Genomic DNA, 25,020 nt, shown 5'->3' on the forward strand with positions numbered 1-25,020 from the left:
GATGAGGTAATAAATAGCGATTTTGGAGAGCTGATTTATTTGTGTTTTTCTTTTATGTGGTTTCTGATGGGGGAAGAAGAAATCCCAGAGCCAGTGCAAAGCCTTGCCTTCTCCTGTAGCTGACATACTTTGGCTGAAGATATGTCAGCTGAGAAATATGAGCCCATCCATACAGCTCTGCACGCTCCCACATTAAAGTCTTATAAAGGAACCTTCAAGTGGAAAACCAGTAACAAATTGCAGCTGAGATGCTTATGGCAAATTGCACTGCCCTGAGTGCCCCACCACTGCTCTGCCTGTTCCTCCACATGCTGCTTTAGCCTGGAAGAGAAATGGGAGCCTCCTCTGGTTTTCCTCGGTTTCCCAGACAGGAGCTGCAAGGGGGACAAGCCCCAGGTCTCCTTGGTGGGTTCCTGCAGGGCTGGGATGATGCTGCTGGCACAGACACAGCCTCGAGTGTTTCACCACTAAAATCTCTGCAGCTGTTTCCCCACTGGCCCAACCCCGGCCTCTCCAGCACCTCCTCCAAGTCATTGCAGCCTCAGAAGTGTGGAATTTGCTGTCCCATCCCATGGAGGGGCAGCCAAATGCTGTGCACAGCTCCAGCCCTGCTCCCACCCCAGTGCCATCCCTGGTGTGTGCTCCCAGCTCCAGCCCTTGTGAGCTGCTCCAGCCCCTTTCCCACCAGAACATGGACTCTGGGCACACCTCATCCCACACAGGGAGGGCTGGGGGTGTCCCCTGCCAGTTCTGAGCCATTGGTGACAAAGAGGAGCCAGCAAAGGGCTCCTGGCTGGGTTCTGTGGGATGTGCAAGCCAGGGAGATGGGACAGCGCAGTGCAGTGCCAGGAATCTGCTGGAAATAACCCTGACCTAATCCTTTCCCACCAGAACATGGACTCTGGGCATATCTTATCCCACACAAGGTGGGCTGGGGGTGTCCTCTGCCAGTTCTGAGCCATTGGTGACAAAGAGGAGCCAGCAAAGGGCTCCTGGCTGGGTTCTGTGGGATGTGCAAGCCAGGGAGATGGGACAGCGCAGTGCAGAGCCAGGAATCTGCTGGATCTGGGTGGTGCAGCCCATGGAGCACTGCCTGTGTGCTCTGGGAGCATCTCCTGCAGGGACCCAGCTCAGCAGAGCCCATTCCCATCCCCACCTCTGAGCTGGGGCTCTCAGGCAGGAGCAGCTGCCCTGGCACAGCCCTGCAGAGCCCGTGTGAGCCTTGGTATCGCTCCACACTTCCCATCCTGATTCATTATCTCTTGTCTGTTCTGCTGCCATTTGGTGTTTCTGTTTTCCCTCACACCTAGATAAGAGCAGGGATTTTAGGTTCTGCACTTGGGGACATTCCAGATAGAGAAAACATCGTGAGTCCTCAGCTGAGGGCTGTGGGCTTGTGCTGGCCGTAGACATTTCAGCTCACAGAACTGTGCATACCTGCTCTGCAATTTTCCTTTTTCCTTTTGAAAATATTTTTCTTAAGAAACAAACTAGAAATAAACTCCATTCTTTGAAAGCACAGTGATTATTTTCAGTATGGAGCTCAGCCCAGTCACCTTTGAAGAAATGATTGTCACCTTACCTGAACAAAAACTGTTTCTTCATTTGAATGAGTGGCACAGACTGTGACAGTGATTTAAGGTCTTTAGTGTTGATTTCATGCAAGAAAATATTTTTCACAGTATGACTTTAAAGTAGACTTTTTTCCCTCAATTACTCTACATGTTGGCAGCAAATTAGCTTTGAGGGAATATTGTGCACATCATAGTTCTCTGTTGATGTATTGGGGAGTCATTTTTGGATCTTTTAGCTCAGTCACACCAATGACTGACGTTGTTCATGTCTTCCCTTTCTGTGGATTTGAAAGACTTCCTTTTGACAGGGAGGGTGAGATGGAAAAAAGGCAGCCAAAGTACAAGAAATGATTGGCAAAGTGATGATATAATCCAGTGTTCAAAGCCTCTGCAAATTGAAGCTTATTAAGGTGACATTTTGTCTTCTATTCAGCACTAATTGGAATCATGCCTGGGTGCATGATGTGGAAGGTACTTAATACCTGAGTGTTTATCATGACAAAATGACAGGAATCGATGTCAGGGGTGCTGTAGATTTCTGTTTCATGGAGAAAACAATATATTTCAAACTGCAATTACATATCTCAGAGTCATTTGTATTCATGTGTCTGAAAGTCCTCCTGAAATAACACAAATAAGAAAACTTTACTTTTGACCCCTCAAATTTTGTCCTGATCATGAATATTCCATTTTCAGGTTTTAGACTTGTTCTTCAGAGTTCATAAAATCATCACTAAGGTAGTTTAAGGGGAAAAAAAAGTTAAAAAAAGGGACAAAACCCTCTGACACAGTGTTTTCACTTGAAACAGATCTGAAAATCCCACGAAGAGTGAACTCCATCTTCCACACAGGTGATACAATTCTTCTAAAGTTACCTCTGACAGCTTGAGTCCTTTTGTAGACTGCGCTTTCTGCTGTGTTGGCATCTGTAAAATGAGTTTAGAAAAGAGAAACAGTGGAGAAAGTGATTTTTTTGGAAAGGCAGCTGCTGCAAACACAGAGTACACTGGCAGATTTGAAGGAAGCTGCTGTGTTTGGTATCCTTAGGGATTTCTGGGTTGGAGGGCACCTGTGTCCTGGCTGGGGTAGCAGTGTGTTACTCTACATCTTCATCTTGGGTCTTATGAAATTCAGATCTTCAATTTAACCTCTAGTTTAATATTAAATTAATATTTATTCAGCAGCTGATGAAAACAGTAAGCTGATAGATGACATTGTTACCTGAAGTGCTGTTTTTAAGGGAGTAGGGACTGCCAATTGCAGAGTAATATGTTTTTTAAAAAAACCCAAACAAAACAGAAACAAGCAAAAAGCTCACAAACAAACAGAAGGGGAAAAATGCCACCCCAAACACAAATCAATGGAGTGTGGATGCTCACAGGAATTACTGGTCATTAAGTGACTGATGCAGCTGCCTGTGTGTCCCTGTGAACTCCAGCAGTCCTGTAACTAATGAGATGTTGACAAGCAGTAGTTTAGGGGCTGCTGGTAATTATTTGTATTGCTGGAATCCTCTCGGGGGGCTGAGTCCATGTTGTGTTAGTGAGAACATGGAACAACAGACACTTGCTGTCCCTGAGAGCTGGTACCGTAATTGTGCTTGTGGGATGCTGCAAGTGGGGGCAGCAGAAGGTTGGGGACCTGAGATAAACAAGGTTTATCAGCTGGTTTCTCTCTGGGTTGGTGTGGTTGGAGCAGGAGAGCAGAAGACACAGCACACGAGCTGCCTCCTTTGAGTGCCTCTAATAAAAATCACATCAAAACACATCCAGAAATGCCCTTGCATGGTTTGTCTGTGGCTCTAAGAGACAGCTGAAGAGTGCTGGCCCCTTGCCATGCCTGCAGTGGCTGCTGCTGTCAAAGCTTCTTGTGGCACTGTAAGGAAAGGGAAAAGTGTTTGTCTGAGGTGGGAGATGAGCACGTGAAGAACATTTTTGTCTGTTCAAAGTTTGGGAGCCGTGTAATGATTGCCATGCTTCCAGACATGCTGGTTCTTCAGTTTGGTATTTAAGTTTGGTAATAACTGACTAGAAGCCTTCTGAAGCTGTGTATTGCAGGGATTTCCTCATGGGAAAGCAAATTTAAAGAATAATTTGTTATTGTTCCTTTTATCTGTTGGATGGTGTTGTTGGGGAGTGCAGGGGGAGTGGAGGGAACAGGACCCAAGCTGTCAATATACCATTGGTAATGTTAGACAGAAAATATTTATTTTTTTCCTGCTAAAATCAGTTTGGGATACATGAGGGAGTGTGTTTGTGTGTATATATGTGTCTGAGTGTGTGTATATGTATTATTGCCCTCTAATGGATAGAGTCTGAATGGCTCAGCTTTGTCTGCTTGTATGGGGCTTGTAGCAAAACATTATTTTCATGATGTCTGATATTTCTGATATTTCGCATTTTAGAAGAATTTTATGATGTTTATTCAGAATTCTGATGCATCTTTTGTGAGTAACATTTCTTTAGTTTGTGTAATTAATTTGGAATTCTGTAGGAAGTCCCACAGCTTAGAGAAGTGCCTTTTCTTTGTTCTCTGAAGTTTTCATTGCAGCTCAGCTGTAACTGCTTGAAATTCAACACTTTATTCTGCTATTTTTACCACACTGCCTACATAATAACTGAATTTTGAACAGATTTTCTGTACAGCAATGACACCAAGGACCTTTTGGATGTGTAGATCTTGTTCCTTTGCTTTCTTCCATCCCGAGCATGTCCCTGTCCCACCACCAGGTATCCAGGACCTGTCCAACCCCTGAGGTGGGGATGGAAGAGGGAATGAGCTCTGCTCTGGATTGAGGGGTGTTCCAGGGGCTGCTCCATCCCATCCTGCTCAGCAGCTTCCTGCCTGCTCCCACGTGCTGTTTGTTTTCTGGGAAAAGTGGCAGAAGTGTGCAATGTAACGTTAATTAGTGAGTTTTCAAATCTACATGAGATTCATGATAAAGCCAAGTGGTCTAATGATGTGTGCTAGGTTAGGGTTTGTTTTGCTTTTTTTAAAACTGTCTTTGAAGGTAACTGTGCAAGGACTCAAGGAGGAAGGCTGGAAATGGGGTTACAATTGTCTGTGCTGAGAGTTGTCCAATTCTCTATGTTCTTCATAGTGGAATCCTAACTTCACCATTTCTTCCTATCAGGGTTCTGTTTCCATTCAATAAATTCATGTGGGGGAATTCCATTCCAGAATTATGTTTTTGCTCTCTGCAGCCATGTTCTTTTCCCTTTCAAACTTTGCAGTGCTTTTGCAGCAGGATAGCTGAGCAGTGTTTGGGACAGGCAGCAGAGCAGCCCTGGCTCAGGGCTGCAGATCCACTGAGTGTCCAGGAGGCTCCCGAGGGGAGAGTTACACAGACATTCCTGATGGATATGGATTTCAACGAGCCAAATGCTCCTACTCATGAAATCCTGTCAATATTCAGGGCAGAACAGCAACTCATTTCACAAAGCTCTGCTCCAGCACCTCCAATCTCTGCAGGCTTTCAGCTGAGTCCATCACATTTCTATTTATGATCCAATTACAAGCTGAATGTAGGCTGGAAGAGCAGAAGGAGCAGCACATTAATCAAATTCCCTTGTAATGACTGTGTTCTCACGTGGGTGATGCTCTGAGGTGTGATACAAGGTAGGGCACACAGTGCTGGCTTTTCCTGTACCTGTCCCTGGGCTGTACCTGCTCAGCTTGGCAGGCTTCCACAAAAAGCTGTTGTAGTGATGGGAGAGCTTTTTCCTGGCAGCAAAAGAAATTTTCCCTGTGTTTCACTCTACTACATTTTCCATTTGTGAGGAAAATAGAAAAAATTTGCATATGTTAAGAGAGAGATGAAGGGTGTTGCAGGAGCATCTTCTCAGCCCAAGATGGGGATTTTATCTGCATTTCTAAATATTGGTGTTTTTCTTCTGAGCATGATGTTTCCTAGCAATATGCTTTTTCCCTTGGAAAAGTTATTTTCCACTTACAATGCATTGGCAGCCATTGTTTGTATTGTTCAGGATCAACCCAAGGATTTTTCTAAATGTTATTTTGATTTGATGACTTTGTTCATCAGTGAATTATGAAAGCTCTGATTGTTTAGGGCACAAGAAGGGCACAATGCATTACTGGGTCACATGCTCATTTAATGCATGCACATTGTGGTGGCAGTAGTAATAGCTCCATTAAAGAACAAAAGGTAACAACACATAGAAGCTCTGGATCTGGCCAATCCCCTCAAATTACCATAAATATTTGAGCAATCTGAATAGTTTTAGACTCTGTAGTAAAGCTTTCCTGTTTTTATCTGGCACCGAAGGAATGTGGAATAAAGTATTCATTTAACAAAGTATAAAAATATGTGTGCTATGCAGTTATAATCATGTGTCATTAATCAGAAAATACTGCAGAAACTCTGACAAATTAAAAACACAAGGATGTGTCTGCAAGGGCTTTTTCAGTCATTAAAAAGCTGCTTCACCTCTCAGGCAAACTATTTAATGGCAACTCCTTGCTCAGTGTACTGACATCTTCAAAGGCTCTGACATCTGTCGGCCTTTGAACTACCATTAAAAAATATTATCCCATTTCCATTCTTTTATGCCCATTTTTTTAATTATAGTCCTTCTTTCAAGTTAGGAACATGGTTGGTTTAAATGATGCTGTCCTTTCGTTTTCAGCCACCCAGCTGCGGTTTGAATAAATTGATGTAGAATCAAAGGCGGGACTTTAAAGGGAAAAGGTTTGATGGACTTGGACTCGGAACCAGATGAGGTTTTATGATGAAAAGGGTTTAATCCCAGCACAGGCATCGCTTCTATCACTCCAGCAGTACAAAGCGATTCATATATATAGGTTCACCAGAAATGATCTAGTTTTTTTTTTTTTACTTTTTTTTTTTTTTTTTTTTTTTAAACAGCACAGATCTCTTCAGGACTTGCAAATGTGGCATTAGCTAATATTCAGAGAGCTGATTTCCTTTCATCCACCAGAAGCTTATGATTATAGTACAGTTCTCGAATTGGAAATGAGAGCTGCAACACAGATTTAAAGCTCTGCTGTCTGATTTGTATTCAATATACATGTCACTGCGGGACAAGGCAGTCTAGGCCAAGCTGGTTCAATGAAGGGAAAAACAGTTTCAGCATCAGAAATTCTGGGGGGGTGGGTGGAAAAGGTACCAATTAATTCCTACCTGCTCTACCTGAGTATTGTGTGGGGTACTTAGTGGATTACTCTGTGCAAACAAACCCTTGTGATAAGGTTTCTTTGGCATCTCTGGCATCAGAGGCTGAGGGAATACGCAGGATTAATCAGTAATGGCTCCTAAAGCAGCCATTTATATGGGAGGCAATGTTTGTTTTTCTGTGCCTGAGTTTCAAGGAGGTTTAGCAGAGACAGCCCTGCTATTCCTTTATAGCCATAGCCTTCATTAATGTGGTAATTAGGGCTGTGTGTGAGGAAAGCCAAAATCTCTGTCTCACAAGTGCATCAGAAGCCATTTGTCAAAACTACCACCTCAAGGTATCCAAGAAACAATCTCTCTGCTAGTTCCCTGATCTTTGTGTTAGTAAAAATGTGCTACAAAATCATGATTTCTTATTTATTTTCACAGAGTAAGATTGTGTCCTTCAAAACAGTGATGCTTTCCAGGGAAGGAAATCAGCAGGTTTCAAAAGTCTGCACATTCTGTCCCCTTAGAGGGCTGATGTACAGAAAGGAGCCAGCTCCCTTTGGTGCTCTGCCTCCAGTCAACAGTTTCTCCTTCAAACCTGTTGTTCCCTGCCAGAATATTCAGTTTAGGAATAGTACATTTTTCCTGATTTCTTAGTGCAGTTTTGAGGTCCTGTTTTGAGGTTGTTTGGTTTTTTTTGGTTTTTTTTTTTGAGACAGTAATAAATATAAACATGGGCCTTTATAAATGGATTATTTTATTTGACTGCTGTTTCATCGTCTGCATTTTTAGTATGTATTTAGATTTTTATATTTAAACTGTGTATTAATATTTATTCAGAGTACAGTAGATCCAAAACAGTTGCATAAATAAATCTGAAGAAATTCCTGCCCCAGGATGCAGTGGCCTATTTGTCATTCTGGAAACGAAGAGGCATCAACTGAATTCAAGGACAAACTGAGGAGGATGAAAAGGACAGAGATCAACAAAAAGGTGCCAGAGGAAGATACTGAGCCAAAAACCCTCTTGAATTGAAGAGAAGAAATGTTAGGCAGAGTTTTCATTTATTTTGAGCAGATCATCCTGTGATTGATGCCACCTTTCTGAGCTGGTAGCTGTGGAGCAGGAGGCTGCCAAGAGGGCTCTGAACTCAGGAGAGCCACTGTGGAGATGGTGGGAATTGTGCAACCAGCCCTTGGGGGTGAAGGTGCAGAGAGGGAGACTTGAACCAGCATCAGCTGGGTGTGTGTGGCAATGGGACCATCACCTGATGCCCTCAGTGCCAGCCTAAACACCACCTTCTCTGGGGTTTTCCTTTTCAGATGGAGATGACACATTTGTGTGTTTTATATCAGGATTGTCTCTAGACACAGACCACCAGAATGTGCAACAGGACCATCACCTGATACCCTCAATGCCAGCCTAAACACTGAGCTGGTTAAACACCATCCTCTCTGGGATTTTCCTTCTCATTTGTGTGTTTTATATCAGGATTATCTCTAGACACAGACCACCAGAATGTGCTTCTTCCAATGAGAAGTTGGTTTGAAAAGGAGAAATCCAAAAGTTGGACCCGTGTGTGTAATTGTTCACCTGATTTGTGTGAGCAGCTAACATGAGGATGAGAATTTACCACAAGTGACTAACGGGGATGCTGCAGCTGTTGTTGCTGCCCTGCACAAATGAGGGATCCATACACTCAGAAGCTGATTATTTCTTCCAATTCTAAACCTGTGAGTGATGCAACTTTTATTTCTGGAGCTGCTGGATTTCAGGATTCCTGCCCACACATCTTGCCAGTCATGAGGCTGAGAACAAGGACTTCACATTTGGATAAAGACTGTCACCTTTGCTGCAGCAGTGTGACATCAGGAACGAGAGAGGTTTCTGCTGCTTGGCATCCTAAACAGAGCAGAGCAGGGCAGGTGCTGCTTTGAAATCCTTCTTGTTGGCCCAGACAATGACAGCATTGGGTTCCTCAGTTGACTTTCCTGTGAATTATGCTGGAGTTGTGAAAACTTTCTGGTTTTCACCTCAGTGGCAGTGAGAGGGGCTTGAACAGAGGTGTGGGCTGGGAGGGTTCCTCAGGTGCCTGTGGAGATGCTCCTGACAGAGCCATGAATGGGAGCTGCTGTCCAAAATGGGCTTTTCTACAAGTGTGAACCTCAGAAATTAAAGATGGCAGATACTTTATGCGTGGACAGCTGATTATTGAGGCTTTCTTTACTGAGGCATCTTGTCTTTGGTTTGTCCTGGCAGGTTTTGTGCCTGTTGCTATTTCTGTTACAGTCATCGTAAAACCCTTATGGAATGTGTGAGGTAAAACTCAGGCATATTCAAAAGTTGTGGGTTTTGAGCAACAAATGCATCCAAAATAAAAGTGTGTGATGCTTTTCTAGGTGTTTTTTTGAGGCATGGGGTTGTTTTGGTTCTTTTGCTTACGGTGAAATATTTTCTATAGTTGACAGGCAAAGCCATTTTCATAGCCAATGCAGTGTGTTCCTCTTCTGGGGACAAATTGGGAATTACAATACATTTAATTTTGCTGCCTCACAGAGATGAATGTCTGTAGTAATCCTTAATTCTGCAATACATCATGTCTGCATTTAAATCAGAATTACACATTGTTCCGGAAATGTTAATGCTTTTAAATTTAATGTGTGGAAATTTTAAATGCAAATGTTTTTAAAAAGCTTTGACTTATGGGATGCTGGACACAGAATGCTCTGAGATTTTTGACAGTTCACTGCAGAGATCTTTAGGCTCCATTTCTGGATTCCCTTGCAGGAAATTCCTATCCTTCCTTAAATATCAGCAGCTTTTCCTCACTTTCAGAACAAACTTTACTCCAGTGTTATTTCAGAACTGAACACATCCATGATGTTCATCTGAGAGGAATATTTGCCTTTCACATCCTGAAATGCAGAAATTAAAGCTTTAGAGTTTTTCATAAAGGAAAACAGAGAAAATGTTTGGTGTCTTTTGCATCCATCATCCTTTAGGGATGGGTTGTTGTGATTTGTACAATGCAGAAAACCTGGTGTTGCATGCAGATTTTCATTTATTTTTTTAGCCACTCTTCATTTTATTTATGTTTTGCTTTCACAAGTTATTTTAGAGGACCACTGCATTAAGCAGGTATTTATGGCTATTTATTTTCTTATCTCCATCATATTTAAGTTCTATTAATGCAGTTATGTAGGTTGTTATGTGCCTATTTGAGTGTCTCCATTAAAATTCTGGGTAGAAAGACAGAAGGAAATGAGTCCTTTCCTGGCAGGTCCCTTAGCAGTTTTATTCAAATCATTTTGTTTGTACAAGGAAGAATACAAAGGTAAACATTCCTTTCATCAGATAAAAGGAGAGGAGAAGGAAGGAAGAATTTTTAATTTTTGTCTCACTAATCTGTTTCAAAGCAAATTCAGTAAATCAGGGAAGGAGGAACTGCTCTGGATCAGTCTCCAAAGCAAGAGGGCCAAGTCTGTTACAGGTTTTAGAACAGTGAAATGGAAAATGTATTTAATTTATCTCAGTTTCAGCTTGGTGAGTAATCCTTTGGCTCTCCAGTTCTCTGCATTGTTTTGTTACACATGTAAGCTCAAGGTTCTCCCCTTCAACCTAAACTCATTTTGTTGGGAAGGCAGTGACAATAACCAACCTAGATGAAGTTCTGCTTTCCAGCTGCTGTTAACTAAATTGGAATCAAATGGACTTATGTAAATTAAGAAATGGAAATAAGCCCTGTTAATTTTAAGCTCTTTGTGGAGCTGTTCAAATGGATGTCTGATTTTCTTTCTTTCCCCCTCTTCTTTTTTTTTTTTTTAAGCCCAGTTTGTAGCTTAAGTGCCATTTACATTAACTGGGATTTAGGCATCTGACTGCCTTCTGTAGAAGTCCAGATCTACTTCAGTGCACTTCTTTTGGGGAAAAAAAAAAATCATCAAAATTTGTGTTTTGCTTAATGCCATGTCACATCAGACCTCAAAATGTGCTGCCTTTTTCTAAGATGGAGAAAACAGAGTGAGGCCAATATTTTGAGTGTAACTTTTCCCTGCTGGCTTTTTGATAGTGGTGTGTTGTTTGTTTCTTTTCATCCTTCAGAAATACCTGGCAGAGTCAGTGAACATTTGAGGGTTAAATTGCCTGTTAATTGCTGCCTAAGTGTGTTTATTTATAGGAATGGCACAGGCAGACTCATTTTTCCTTAATTTTATTGGAAGTGGAGCTGAGCAGAAGGTAACTATTGTTCTTAGTGAGTCAACACTTCCACTGTGTTTCAGGAAATGCTGAACAGGATTAGACAAGACAGAGCAAATACATTGCTAAAAAGTAGAATCTCTTCTTGAAGGGTGCTGGACCTTCCTTGGGATGATGTTCAGTGCAGGAATTGTTGGTTTGGATGCCAGAGGTGGGTGATGTTTCCCTCCAGCAGCACTGTACAGGTGGGGTGGTGTTAAACCAGTCCCCACACCACACTGAGACCCTGGTAGATAAAAGATAAGCAGGAATAAACTAGTAGGAATTAGTAGGAATAAACTTTTATTATTATTCCTACAATTAGGAGGAATAAACTTTTATCCAATTCATAAATGTTAGAGGTATTTTTCAGAGTATGAACAGTGCTGGAATAGCCCAAGAATCTTACCAAGGAGGTTTGACCTTTAAAAGCAGCTTAATGCTGTTAAAATTAATGAAATGAATATGTAAGTTAGCAGCTCAACACCTCCTTTTACAAATCCCTGGGGGTATTTTCAAGAGAGGTGTCAGAGGTGCATGTGCAAAGGTGAGAGGAGTTGAGGTTGTGTGGGGATGGAGCTGATAGACCTTTGCATAAATTCTGAATGTGGGATTGAGATCTGACCCTGCTGAACTGCCACATTTCACCCTCAGTGTCACCTGCACTGCTCTTACTGAGGTTTATCCTCTGGATATTCATCTGTCTGAGCCTCAGGAGCTTCCCCTTCCCTTGTGCTGTGCAGGTGCAGGTCACTGAGTGCAGCTTTGGTTTGTGTCAGTTCTCCTCCAAAACCCAAAACTGGTCATATCCAACTGATTTATAAACTGAGGACATTTCATTTATGAACATGTTAATGACTTCACCCCATCACTGCAATGTAGTCATATATAGGATATATAGAGAGAAATATGTATAAATACAATGAAATGGCTCCATTTTAAGCTCTGCAATAGAATATTCTGGAGATAATTTTTTACCCCTCAAGAATGAGAACACTTCACTGTGCACAAAATACTATATAAGCAAACAATAAAATGCATCTCTGAGTATTGAAGCTGATATTTTAGTGTTTCCAGGTAGTCTCAGACCACTGTCCAGGACTATTTATAATGGTGGGGGTGTGAATTTCCATCTTTTCCCCTGGCAGGGCTTGCACAGCCCCATGCTCCTGGAATGATCAGTGCTCTCAGGAACTGAGCCCAACCTGCTGGTCACTGAAGTGCTGTTCATTTTCACTTCATTTCACACCATTTCATTTATCTCCTCTCTTAAATCCCACGTTTATGGGGCTGTGTGTTCTTACCCAAAAGGCATTTAAAGTTGACAGTGTAATAGATTGTGCTGTGAAAGCTAAATAGCTGTTTATTACTTATCCCTGCTAATTTGTGCTCTGCCACATCATTACCCATGTGATAATGTGCCACTGGTTTTCTTTGCAAATGAAAACTCATCTTTTAAAGTATTCGTAATATATTGACAAATTGCTGATTTTAGGAGTCACGAGAGAAAAAGGTGAAGAAATTCTCTACATGTTTTAATTGAAATTGCCATGGTATAGAATATATATATATTTTATATAGTTGTTTAAATGGACATGATTGAGTTCATGCAATGCAAAGGAGTCACAAATAGCTGCCAGCTGGCTGGACTGGCCACTTGGAATTCCTTTGGCATGGAGAAAAGCAGGTATAGTGGGACCAGGGAGTCAGACTCAGTAGGATGATTTGTGGACAGAAAAATCAGAAAGATTAGGACTCTGCCTGGCCCTTGGTTGACAGGGTCCAGAGGGTAAAAATAACGAAAAAAGTTCCTGCAAATCAGAATAAGATCAGTTAAGAGAAGTATTGTTGTCCCTTGCAGAAGCTGCAGTAGAAAAACTCATTAATATAAACCAATTTTGTTCTAAACACAAAATCAACATTACACACATTTGAAGTTCTTACAGCTACACTTCTTTCTAAGCTTAGAGCTGCAAATATTTGTTTATTTTTCAGACTTCTTTTATGTTAAATGCATTGCTTGCTTTTGTGATGGTAGAGAGACTTGTATGATGTTCCCCAGCATTTGATAAAGCTTTGTTTACTCACAGGAAAGCTGAAGTGGTTCAGGTTCCCACTTTGAGCAGATAATTCCCTTCACAGTGAATGTTTTACAGTAAATGTGCATGGCTGGGACAGGACACTCTCTCCTGGGACACTGCCCTGCTCATGGCTCAAAAGGGACTCATTGTCCCCACTGAATCACTGGGTGTTCCTACTTTGTTCCTTATTTTCCTTTCACTTCTTCATCATCAGCGTGAGATTTGTTTTTACTGCAGCCCGCCTTTCCCTTGACTGGGCTGATCTCCTTTCAGAAATAATCCAGTGCCCAATAACAAACATGTTATGGATGCCTCATCCATCCCTGCCACCCCACAGCAGCGTGGCAAGGCACAGAGGGACAAATGTCCCTTTCAGAAGGGCCCAGCTGACGTTCCCCAGCACACCCTGCTCACTCCACTGTTCCTCTCCAAGGAGGAAATGCTCAGAAGGTCTTGGCAGGCAGAGCAGAGGCTGCTTATCTGTGCTCAGATAGGGCTGTGACTTACAGGCTGAGATTTGAGGTTATTATCCCAGAGGGGATCTTTGGGGTCATCCAGACTAGTCCATGCTGCTGCTCACAGGTTCTGGGGTTTGTGGTAGGTTTTTTAAAAATGTTTCATGCCAGCAAAATTAAACACGGCAAAGTGAGCCCTGTGCAGTCATCTCTGACTGGAGCTAAGTTAACCCAGCACAGAAAACTTCTGAAACTCAGTTGTGATGCTGTGTTCCAGCAGCCCCAGTGCTCCCAGCAAGGCACAGCACTGAGGTTACTGCAGCTTCATCTGCCGGCACATCTTCATCACTCCCTGTGAATCTGCTGCAGCAGCACCTCAGCGCCTCTAGCTCTGCACCACGGGGAGTAAATCAGGAGTGCCTCTCATCTCAGCTCTCCTCTGCCTTGTTTTGGTGACTTTCAGCCACCCTGGGCACTGGTGGTGCTGGGTGGATGTGGTTTGGTGCGTAATGCAGGGGCAGGATGAGCTCTGTGTGCTCACCCCGTCAGGGTGGAGGTGCTCTCATGCTCCTGCCTCTTCCTCAGAAACTCATCCAAGGAAATGCTTCATGGGGGTGAAGCAGCAGCTCCTGGAAAATAAAGGGAGTTTGTGTTATTATTGTTTTTAATTAGGCCGTAGTCATTCGGTCCGTTTCTCATCCCCGTTGCCTGGAAGTGGAGCAGAGTTTCAGACATCAGCAACAGATTTTAATTTAAACTTTTTGCCAACTTTATATTTTCTTATGCAATTTACTTTTGAAAATTAAGAGCACATGTTTTCCTTCCAAATAACACGCAGTACATTTATTGGCATTTTAAATAGGCCAAAGTGAGTGACCAACCTTCTTCTTTTTCTTTCAAGTCTATTTTTTCCCTGCAGGCAAATTGCTGTGGGCTTATGACCCACCCTTTTTATGACACTATTTCAGCACAGATATTCTTAGTTAGAATTCTAAGTTATTTCTTTGAAACAGAAATAGAAATCACCACCTTGGCCAGCAGTTTCTTCATCTAAGGGACATACAAACATGTCACATAAACCTTTATGAAATCTCTGTCACACAGTTTATGTATTTTTGTTCCATTTGGGAAACTGTGTAAGCTGGTGTTGTCTTTCTATTTGTTGTCCTGTATGTGGATTAATGGTCATTTTACAAAATGCTTCCTTGTTTGGGGCATGTTCCTGTGGCATGGCCATCCTGGGAATTGCTACAAACTTCTGCATCCTTTCTAAAATAGGTACAGATCTGTCTTATTTCATGTGCTCATACCCACACCACCGAAATAGAGACTACAACACTTTGATCCAGAAAAGGCAGCAAGTGGCAGTAACATTTTGGCTCTATTACACACTGTCAGCCCTTATTTCTTATGTTTAATCCTCATTTAGCACAATAATAATTTGCTTAGATGGGGTGTTTAAGGTGAGTTTTTCTACCAGCAGCTCTTGTACTCAAACTCTTGTTTGGACCATACAAACCGTTTGGATCCCAAACAGAGATTTGGGGCAGCCAGAGGAGAATTTGAGAAACCAAGACTGAGAAAGAGGACTCAGTGTTACAAAGAAACCATCCTGCCTTTGGATCTGGAGCCTGAGAAGTGAGATTTTGTAACTGCAGCTTTTATTTTCCCACAGAATCGTTAAGAAAAGAAAGTTGCTCATAAGTTTTATATTTCACGGATTTTTCGCAACTGAGAATTAAGTCATCTTGGGGCTTTTTTTTTTTTTTCCCTAATTTGCCTGCATTTAAGTCTAATAATAGTTTATTAAACCTGGCATGTGGAATAGCAGAGCCTTAGTGCTGGAGAGTTTGGGATTCATTTCCTGCAGCAGTGGGGACAGATCCGTGTCACACAAAGTTGTCTCAGCGCTGAGTTGGGCGTAAGCTGCTTCTGCCACTGACTTTGTTTATGGGAAAAACTAATCTGGCTGTGAGAACTGGACTTATTTGAAAGTAATTGACAAGAACTGTGTCTGTGATCCCCAATATGAGCTTTTTCCAGTCACTTCGGAGAGATTAGATGTCTCTTAACATCATCTTACTGGCAGTGAAGTTGCTCCGAAGGGACTCCTTTAATCATATTAGTTTCGCTGCCATCACCCCGTCTTCAGAGCCTTTCTTCTTCCCTAATAGAACCAAATCTGCTTTTGCCATCTATTAGGTCCAACATTAATGCTCCTTTGCATATTAATTACCATTGCTTTACCTATAACATTCAGCTCACTCTCAGCTGTCCCCAGTTTTGGCTCTGAAGGCTGAGAGCTGTTACTTCTTACAGAAAACACTGGGTTGTGTTTCATTTTCTGATGACTTTGTATAAGAACCATTGAATAAAGAAGGAAGTGAAGCTTAAAAGGTGTAACAGGAATTCACCCAGTCTTTATTTTGTCTTGTAGTGTCATTTGTGAATGAATTTTCCTTGTTTTATAAAAAGTTAGCCCTGATTTCTTATCCTAAATTTTTTAACAAACTTTTTAGGGAACTTCTGAGCAGTGTAATTTTTTAGTTTCACTTATGTGTGTGTGTTGGGGGTGTAATTAAAGGAAGTTTTTTATTTTAAAATAGCAGGGGAAAAAAAGAAGAGTAGGGGAATGAGCTTTCAAAAAGAACTCTCACAGATGAAAAGATAATTGTGGCTATTTCAGGCTGGACTTGCACTGGGACAGCTGTTAAAAACCCCAAATTCTCAGTGTGTCAGTTTGGAACTCAGACCAAATCACCCATCAGCAATTGCAGCTCTTATCTTCATTGAGTTAGTGCTGCTTTGGTTAAGGAAAAGCCAGGCAGGCTGTCATGTTCTTGTGATCTGGAGATGAAATCATTTTCCGAAAGAATTATAAAAGTACATTGTGGATTATAATTATACACTGAAAGTTACTTTACGTTTTTAGTCTGTATACAGATTTAATAAGAAATTAAACATGTGTAGAGGAAAAGCCCAGGAAGGGAAGGAAAGGATCTAGCACAGATTAGAGTATATGAACCATATGTTTGAGATAATGCTGATAGGGCTGAAATATGTGGCCTGTGGTGGAGTTCTGTATACAAATGACGTGCTCATTCCTTCTCCACCATACACACACTCTTACCTTTGACATAGTAGGGACTAATGCCAGTGAGTAATTAAGAAAGCATGGAAACAAAATAAGTTTCTGAGATGGTTGATATTATTTAATACATGTTACAGCTGGGATAGCTGAAGGACAAACTGAAGGTTTGAAGGGAGATGATGTCTTTTATTACACCATATAGTTCAAATAGCTTGAGAAATAGGCAAACTTTCAAGCCTTGATTTTTTTTTTTTCTCTCTCTCAGATCACAGTATTTATAGGAATCTGTCTTGAGAGATTAATGTACAAGGCAATAGATCTGATAGTCATTCATGTCCCAGCTTTGGTCAGAAACAAATGTTTCCTTTTCAGAGTTTTGTACTAATGTGGTTCTCAGAGGCTGCAAATAGATGGTGTAGCTGAGTACAGGCAGTGTATTAAAAATGTCTGAAGAAGAAAAATAGTAGTTGGAGAGAAACTGGCATTCCAGGACAATGGGAACTTTAAATATACACTGCTTTTCCTCAGATTTTCCTGTGAAACCTTTAATAAGCTTGAGCTGAGTCACCTGCACTCACTTGGTAGAACATCAATTTCTGCTCTCAGTATTGTTGCATCCTCTGTGAAAAAATTCCAGGCAACTGCAAAGTTTCTTGTGAAACAGGGAGGAGAAAGGGGGGAATTCTGTGGGAGTTTTGTAGTGCAAGTGCTCCTTTTCAGAATTACATTTGTGAATGAACACATAGATGTGCTTTCAGTGCCATCCATCACCCTTAGCTGTGAGCTCAGTGCTTTATGTTCCAGGTGTGATGCTCCTGTACCCCAGTGAGGAACCCACAGAGGGAGTGGAGTTAGAAAAGTAACCAGTGAGAGTTAGGAAGTGTAATCTGAGGTCATAGATGTGTATCTACTCCTGAGGTAAAGTAGCAGAGGGAATTCTGTGGAATTAGGAGTTGTTAGAACCCTCGATACTGAGAATTTGAGACTTTCTGTGCTGCCAGGCACTGACCCCCAGGAGAACACTGCATTGACCTGAGGCTGTGGAGAAGCTTCCAGAATGGAATGGTAGAACTGGGATTAGAGGTGTGTAATTTAAATAAAAGTGTATAATATCACATAGTAGAAAACTTAGAGTTTAAGGGTTTAGAATATAGTATTATATATAAAGTGAGATAAAAATTTCAGGACAGAAGGTAGTCCTCCTTTACCACCTTCTTCACCTTCTTCTCCATAACTTCAAGTAGTATTGTGCAATTAGATTAAAAAGTCCACATTGCAGAGCACAAGTAGTTAGTTATTAGATTAAAAATAAAAATAATTTGTGTCATTTCTTAATTAGACAGTTTATCCTTTAAAAGCCTTATAGAAAGAGAAATATGTCTCCATTTTTAACTCGTTAAAGTACTGTAAAACTCACACCTTGTGAGAGTTTTACAGTACTTTAACGAGTTAAAATATATATTATTTTTATAAATAAAAATATATATTATTTTTATAAATAAAAACTAATAAACATCTAAATCCAAACAAGCAATACCATCTTGCACATTTAATCCTGATCCTGACCTTAGAAGAAAAACCCAATAAAACTCAACAAGGAGTGTCACAGCTTTATTCCTGTCACTTCCATCCCTCCCCCTTGTGTTCCCATTGGGGGCAGGCAGTGATTGATCAATGATTGATGATGCTCTGATAGCTCATTAGAAGGATGCAGGTAATTCCCTAAGGATAAAAAAAGAAGGCATGGGTAGGATGTGTAGATTATATGCCACAAGCTCAATTTCTCCTCCAAAAGGGTCCATCTCACCAGTGCAGTGGGCAGGGGGAGCTGTATTTATCTGTGTGCAGGAAGAGAAAGGGAAGAGCAAGAAGAGGGGCCAGGAAAAGGGACAGAGCATCCTCTGGGTCTGCCCCTACCCCAGGTGTTGGAGGACACCTGTGCTATTCACGTCCCTCTGAACAGAGAGGAACTGTGAGAGAAGCAGAGAAAAGAATGATCAAAACAATTCTTATCTCATGTGCTGCTCCTGTGTTTGTGCACATGTGGAATGTGTTGGAAGATCATTTACCTGAAGGAATTTTGGTAATTGGATTCAATTTAGTAATTGAATTTGATGTTATCTCTCTGTTCCAGAGCAGTAATATTTTTATTGGTTTTGTTTTGTAGAGCCTGTGTACATTAAATTGCATTTGGTTCTTGAACGTTTCTTACACAGGGATAGTGATTCACCAACTAATATTAATAAAAATGAGTGTAGTACATTTGGCTTTGTTGGAGAAAATCTAGCAAAACCAGAAATGTGGTGCCAAAAGATCAAGTAAAAGCAAAACATGATGCCAAAAGATCAAGAAGAAATGTATTTCACAAAGAGGAAATATTTTTAATGTATATTAGCACAAAGAATGAGGATTATTTAATCTGTTTTGATAGTGCCTTTCCACAAATGCTTTTAAAAGCAGTTTCCTCTGTAGTGTGTCCCTTTTTGCACTGCTCCTTCTCATTCCTGCAAAGAAAAAGTGGAATGATGGTGGACCAGGAACATGGTCACAGGAATTGCATCATCCCTCAGGGGAGCCATTTGGAAGAGTCTTCAATCAACAGAGCCAAACATGAAGAAAAGGATGGTGGAATCATGGCTTTCATGTTTCCTTGGCCAGTCAGTCAAAGCTGTGTCCTGACTGTCAGGAGACAACCAGGAGTTTCTTTAGAAGCTTATACTATTCTTTAGTATTCATTGTAATATAGTCTTGGGATCCCTGCCAGTCAGAGATGCCTTAGAAAGTCTCTTTTCCCAGCCCAGCAGTCGAAGAAGGAGTCAGAACTGTTCTATTCTTGTTCTCAAGGTTGTTCATTGTTTCTTATCTATAAAATTCTTTCTCTGACCCGCCGAGGTCCGTCTGGCAGGTTTGGCTGAGGCACACTGGTGTTATCTTTTTATACTAAAAACCACATGTACACTATTTACAATAACTTCCCAATACCTATCACCTATGTTAGACAGTGAGCTTCTACTCTAAACCAACCCAAAAATGCCAACATCACCCAGAACATGGAGGCCAAGAAGAAGAAGGAAAAAGGACAAGGCACACCCAAATTCCTCCATCTTGGGACCCCGAGCCCCCATTCTAAAAACCTCAAAAATCTATTTTTCACCCTGTGATGAATTCACTATCATTCTACTTAAATTTTTGTGGCTTGTAAATCCTCATATACGGTTGGTAATTTTTTCCATGGGTCAAGATCAAAGGCTCAGGGGTCTTGGGCTTTGTGCCAAGGTCTCTGAGGCCCCTGGGCAGGGACTCGAGTCCTCCAGGGCAGCCAGAGGAATTTCCTGGGTTCTGACAATACAGTTATAGTATAATATAGTATAATAAAGTAATTAATTAGCCTTCTGATATCATGGAGTCCTGCCATCATTCTTCCTGCCCGTTGGGCATTCCTATCACCAACCAAGTGGGTTTTGTGCTGTGGGTTTGGGGTTTTGTCACTCTGTTTGCTCTTTCTCTCAGGTGATCTCTGGCTTGGAGAGCCAAATCCGCAAGCTGAGGGAGGAGCTGATCCAGGCCAACGCCCTGAGGAACCATCAGCTGCTGGACCTGAGCCTGCAGAGGGACGAGGAGAAGCTGAGGGCAACGCGAGAGAAGGAGGAAGCGCTGAACAGCGTGAAGCTGGAGATGGAGAAAGTGATAGCAGAGCTGAAGAGGAGGCACACAGCGGAGACAGAGGCGGCTTTGAGGAAGGTAAGGGGACGGACAAAGAGCAGCTCCTCGGGGCACAAGGGGAGGGATCGCCCCAAAGTCACCTGAGCAAAGTTTCCCTGAGGAAAAAATCACCTGGGGATCACTTGAGTTGAAGAAACAGATGCAGACCATGGGATGGCAGAGTCACTGCAGGAGCGTGGGGTGTTTTGGGGCTCTTTGATGGAAAGTTTTGCTCTGGGCATGCTGGGGCTGGGCAGCACCTCCAGCAGGGATGGAAGGTGCCATGGGCATCCAACAGCACTTTAAAAACACAGGTGATTTCATAGGTAAAGCCAACCAGACTGATTTTCCTCTGCTGCAGTAGAGACTCTGGAAAGGGTGGTTCTGCCTGGCCAAGCTTTTTATCCCTTAAAAAGAGGGTGAGCTCTTAAGGAGGGAAATACTCAGGCTCAGGGTGCAAGGAAATTGTGTCTGGTTGTCACAGTGGCTGGTCTGATTTTGCCTGTGGTGTACATCAGGTGAGAAAGGTCTCTGGTAAGATTTGAAAACAGAAATTAATGTTTCAGATTGATCAAGGCTTCCCTCCATTCTGTTCTGTGGGGTCACTGCCCACATTGCTGTTTGCTGAGCATCCCTTGGACCCTGTCTTGAATTCAAGTATTCCCCCCCCCCCATTAGGGAGCTAAAACATGCAAGTTTTATTTGAAAAACCAAACTAAAAAAACCCTACTTAATATTTATGGTAGATTCTGTGTGTGTGTAAGCAGATAGTTGTTGAAGTCTCTTTTGTACATTGCATTAAGGCACTAAATCACACATTTGCTTGCAAGGGGATGTGCAGTGGCACAAATTAGCAATCTGCATGGAGTGTTTGAGCAGCCTTTGTGCAAGTGACATTTCATTTACCTGCGTCAGGTTCTTGGTCTGTAATTTTAAAGAGCATTCGGGGGATTATGTTGGAAATCAGCCAGCCTGAAGCCATTAAAATGGCTGTGATCAACAATTCAGAATCTGTTCTGAATGTAAGGAAAGCTCTGCTTGGCATAATTATTTAAAGCCAAGGTCACAGAAAGTATTTAAACCTTTGAAATTCATCATTAAAGGATTAATTTTAACTCAGGAAGACATTGTCATTTTTGCTTAAAAATGGAATTTGAATCTCAATTCTTTTCTTTCTTTGATCTTTTTTTACATGTGTAGTATAGCAAAAGAAAAGTTAACTTCTTTACATCCTCAAATTAAAGTTACAAATAATCCTTCATAGGCCAATATCTCTAATAGTCTTGAATTGTCATTTCTGTCAGAAATACTGGTTTTCTTTAATTTGTTGGATTTTTTCTATTTTTCAAAAATTTTGCTAATTTTAAGCTATATTAACTGCTATTGTATTTTTTTTCTTTAACCTACTTCCCTATTTTTACCCTAATTTGAAGAGCACATGTTGAGTAAAAGATAGGAGGGGAAAAGAAAAAATTATCTCTGTTGAAAAGTCTTTCACAGACATGTGAAAATACCTGGCATTACCTTCAAATCTCCATTCCCCATTCTGTTTCGTTCCTGTCTTGCAATTGTAGAACTGTGGAAATTGGCCACAAAATCCAAAACTTGAAGCAGCTTTGAGGACAAACAACATTTAAAGCTCAAAAGTAGCAGTTTCAGCTAATTTAGTTCAAATCTTGGTCCTAGTCCACAGAACCTTGCTGAAGATGATCTTATCCAAGAGGGGAAAAAACCATCTTAATTGCATCATGAGCCTGGAAATTTGTTTTTGAAGATGTTTTCTACCAGTTGTCATTACCTGGAAATTTAGGGCAATATGAGGGAAAAAATTGTTCTCTAAATGTGCTTTTTTTTGGTGCCAGTTTTGTGAAGATTGCTTAAAAATCCAGTGGGAAGCTGAAATTCACAGTTTAGGCGTGGAACATCTGACTGGCCAGATTTTCTGAAGGTCACTCCATTCTCAAGTGAGGGATCTCATTCCTCTGTGATCTGCTCTGGGAATAATGTTAATTTCTGCGTGGATTGCTTTGTGTCATTGTGGACTGTTGTTAACGTGAACATGAGGAAATAGAAAAGAAATGATTCATACTTCAGTGACGAGAAAAACAGAGCTGTAAATGGGTGAAGAAGATCCAGGATTCCTCAGGCATTGCCCTCCTGCTGCTGTGGGGATGAGAAGGAGAAGAGTGAGGAGCAGAGACAGGGGAAGGAAGAGTCTTCATTACAGGCACTCTGAATATTTAAATATTTGTTGGTGGTTGTAGACATCTTTTTTACATTTAGGGACACATGATTTATTGAGCTCTTTAATTTTCTGTTGCTTCAAAATCCCGTCTGTAAAGCTGGGACATTTATTGTGGTGTCAATTCCTGAGCACTCCCTTAGCACTTTGGGGTTGGTGTCTGCTGGAGGTTCCTGGGACACTGTGAGAATTGTGCAATCTTTTTCTTGCTTTGCCTCTGTAAGGTACTGATGTGTTTTCAGCATTTTTTGTACTTAGCTGGTTGAGCTGACAAGTTTTAGGATCATTTTCCTGCAAGCTGTTTTGCCCCGTTAGGAGGCTGGTGAGAGAGCTGTGGCTGCCCCTGGATCCCTGGCAGTGCCCAAGGCCAGGTTGGACAGGGTTGGAGCACCCTGGGACAGTGGAAGGTGTCCCTGCACATGGCAGAGGTGACACTGGATGATCTTTAAGGTCCCTCCCAACCTAAACCATGCCGTGATTGTTGGGTGTTTGGAGCTCACAGCCCTGCTTTGGCAGCTTTGGGCAAGGCCAGGTGAGCTCCAGGCTGCACCAGCAGCACTTGGGGCACCCTGAGCCAGGTGCAGTGGAGTGCACAAAGCTTGGAGCAGTTCCAGCTTTTCTAGGAGTGGGACATTGTTATTGTGGTGTCAGTTCCTGAGCACTCCCTTAGCACTTTGGGATTTGTCAGGGTTGGTATCTGCTGGAGATTCCTGGGACGCTGTGAGGATTGTGCGCCTTTTCTCCTGCTTTGCCCTTGTAACATACTGAGGTGTTTTCAGCGTTTTTGTACATACCTGGCTGAGCTGACAGAGGTTTTAGGATCATTTTTCTGCAAGGAGGGTGGTGAGGCACAGGGTGCCCAGGGAAGCTGTGGCTGCCCCCAGATCCCTGGCAGTGCCCAAGGCCAGGCTGGACAGGGTTGGAGCGCCCTGGGACAGTGGAAGGTGTCCCTGCACATGGCAGGGGTGACACTGGATGATCTTTAAGGTCCCTCCCAACCTAAACCATGCCATGATTGTTGGGTGTTTGGAGCTCACAGCCCTGCTTTGGCTGCTTTGGGCAGGGCCAGGTGTGCTCCAGCCGCACTTGGGGCTCTCCTGAGCCAGGTGCACAAAGCTTGGAGCAGCTCCAGCTTTGCCAGCAATGACTGAGAGCAGGAGACAAAGTCTGAGTGTGTGCAGATGTGGGGCTTGGCACTGTTTGCAACGTTCTGTGGGATTTTCTTGGCAGAGGAAATGAACATTCAGCAAGCACGGCCCGAGCAGAGCAGTGGACAGGCTAACAATGCTCAAAGGAAGCAACCTTGGAACACTGAAAATATCTCATAAAAAAGCTCCCTTTGAGCAGCACACATGAGTAAACTGCAGTGGGAGAAGATGATGATGGGCTTTTTTTCTCTCTCTCTAAATAATTTTCAACATTTAGCTTTTTATTGACTTCTTTTCTACATTTAAGTAGATATTTTGACTCATTCTGTTCAAGGTTTATGCAGGTTCCAGGAACATCTAATTCTCTGTCAGTACTGCTTTTCTTGTGGAGAAGTAATTTACATTTTTGTGTATTGACTGTACTGAACACACATGAAATTTGATTGTAGGACAAATCTGTAGTCAAAAAAACCCCAAAACTGAGTTAAACACTTTATTTTTGGGGCTGCTTCTGATGGAAGGGAGCTGTGAAGTGATTCCCTCTGGAGAGATGGGACACCAAAGTGACATAAAACCTGGCCAGAGCCCTGCAGATCCTGCTTGTAGACTTTAATGATGTTTATGTTAGTTATACTCCGAGATTTCTGTGATTTTAAATCAAACCTGATGTTTACACTTTTTACCTGGTACAATCACTCCACCTGTATCTTGTATCAAATCTTGGTCCTCGTCCACAGTACCTTGATGAAGATGATTTTATTCAAGTGGGGGGAAAAAGCATTTTAATTGCATCATGAGCCTTAAAATTTGTTTATGAAAGTATTCTCTATCAGATCTTGTTACCTGGAAATGTAGGGCAATATGGGAGAATAATTAGTTCTCTAAATTTACTTTTTTTTTGGTGCCAATTCTGTGAAGATTTCTTAAAAATCCAATGGGAAGCTGAATTTCACAGTTTAGGCATATCTGTGTGTGTGTCTGGTTTGAAGTCCACATAAAACTCAGATACTTGAGGACCTTAAATTCAGATCACTCTGTAAGTGACCACTTGCTTAATTAGGAATAATTATTCTATATAACAATTTAGTTGCAATATAATGTTTTTGTAATGGGGCAAAACACTTCAGGCAGTGTCCTATAGATGGGTACTTATTTTCTGAGCAACTTCTTGCTTATAATTTGCAAATAAGGTACTGATAATGTGCCCGGGGGAACATTTCAGTCCCTGCTTTAGCATCAGGCTCAGTTAATTCCTCACCCAGCACAGCCCTAGGGCAGCCCAGTTGGATGGAACTCCCTGGGCATATTTTCATGCTGCATATGCAGGAATATCTGTGATTCACAGTATCTG

The 25,020-nt window shown here is 41.9% G+C and overlaps 1 protein-coding gene across 6 annotated transcripts in view; it reads left to right on the forward strand.

Moving 5' to 3' along the window:
* The window catches only part of CEP112 (centrosomal protein 112), a 164,234-nt gene that overhangs the window by 82,417 nt on the left and 56,797 nt on the right, over nt 1-25,020 (forward strand). For all 6 annotated transcript variants that reach the window (XM_063175710.1, XM_063175709.1, XM_063175712.1 and 3 more), the window contains one exon: nt 20,088-20,318. In XM_063175710.1, the coding sequence (XP_063031780.1) occupies nt 20,088-20,318 (231 nt within the window). The remainder of the gene's footprint in view (nt 1-20,087; nt 20,319-25,020) is intronic.

Source organism: Melospiza melodia, chromosome 24 (assembly GCF_035770615.1).
Source record: "Melospiza melodia melodia isolate bMelMel2 chromosome 24, bMelMel2.pri, whole genome shotgun sequence".
NCBI lineage: Eukaryota > Metazoa > Chordata > Aves > Passeriformes > Passerellidae > Melospiza > Melospiza melodia.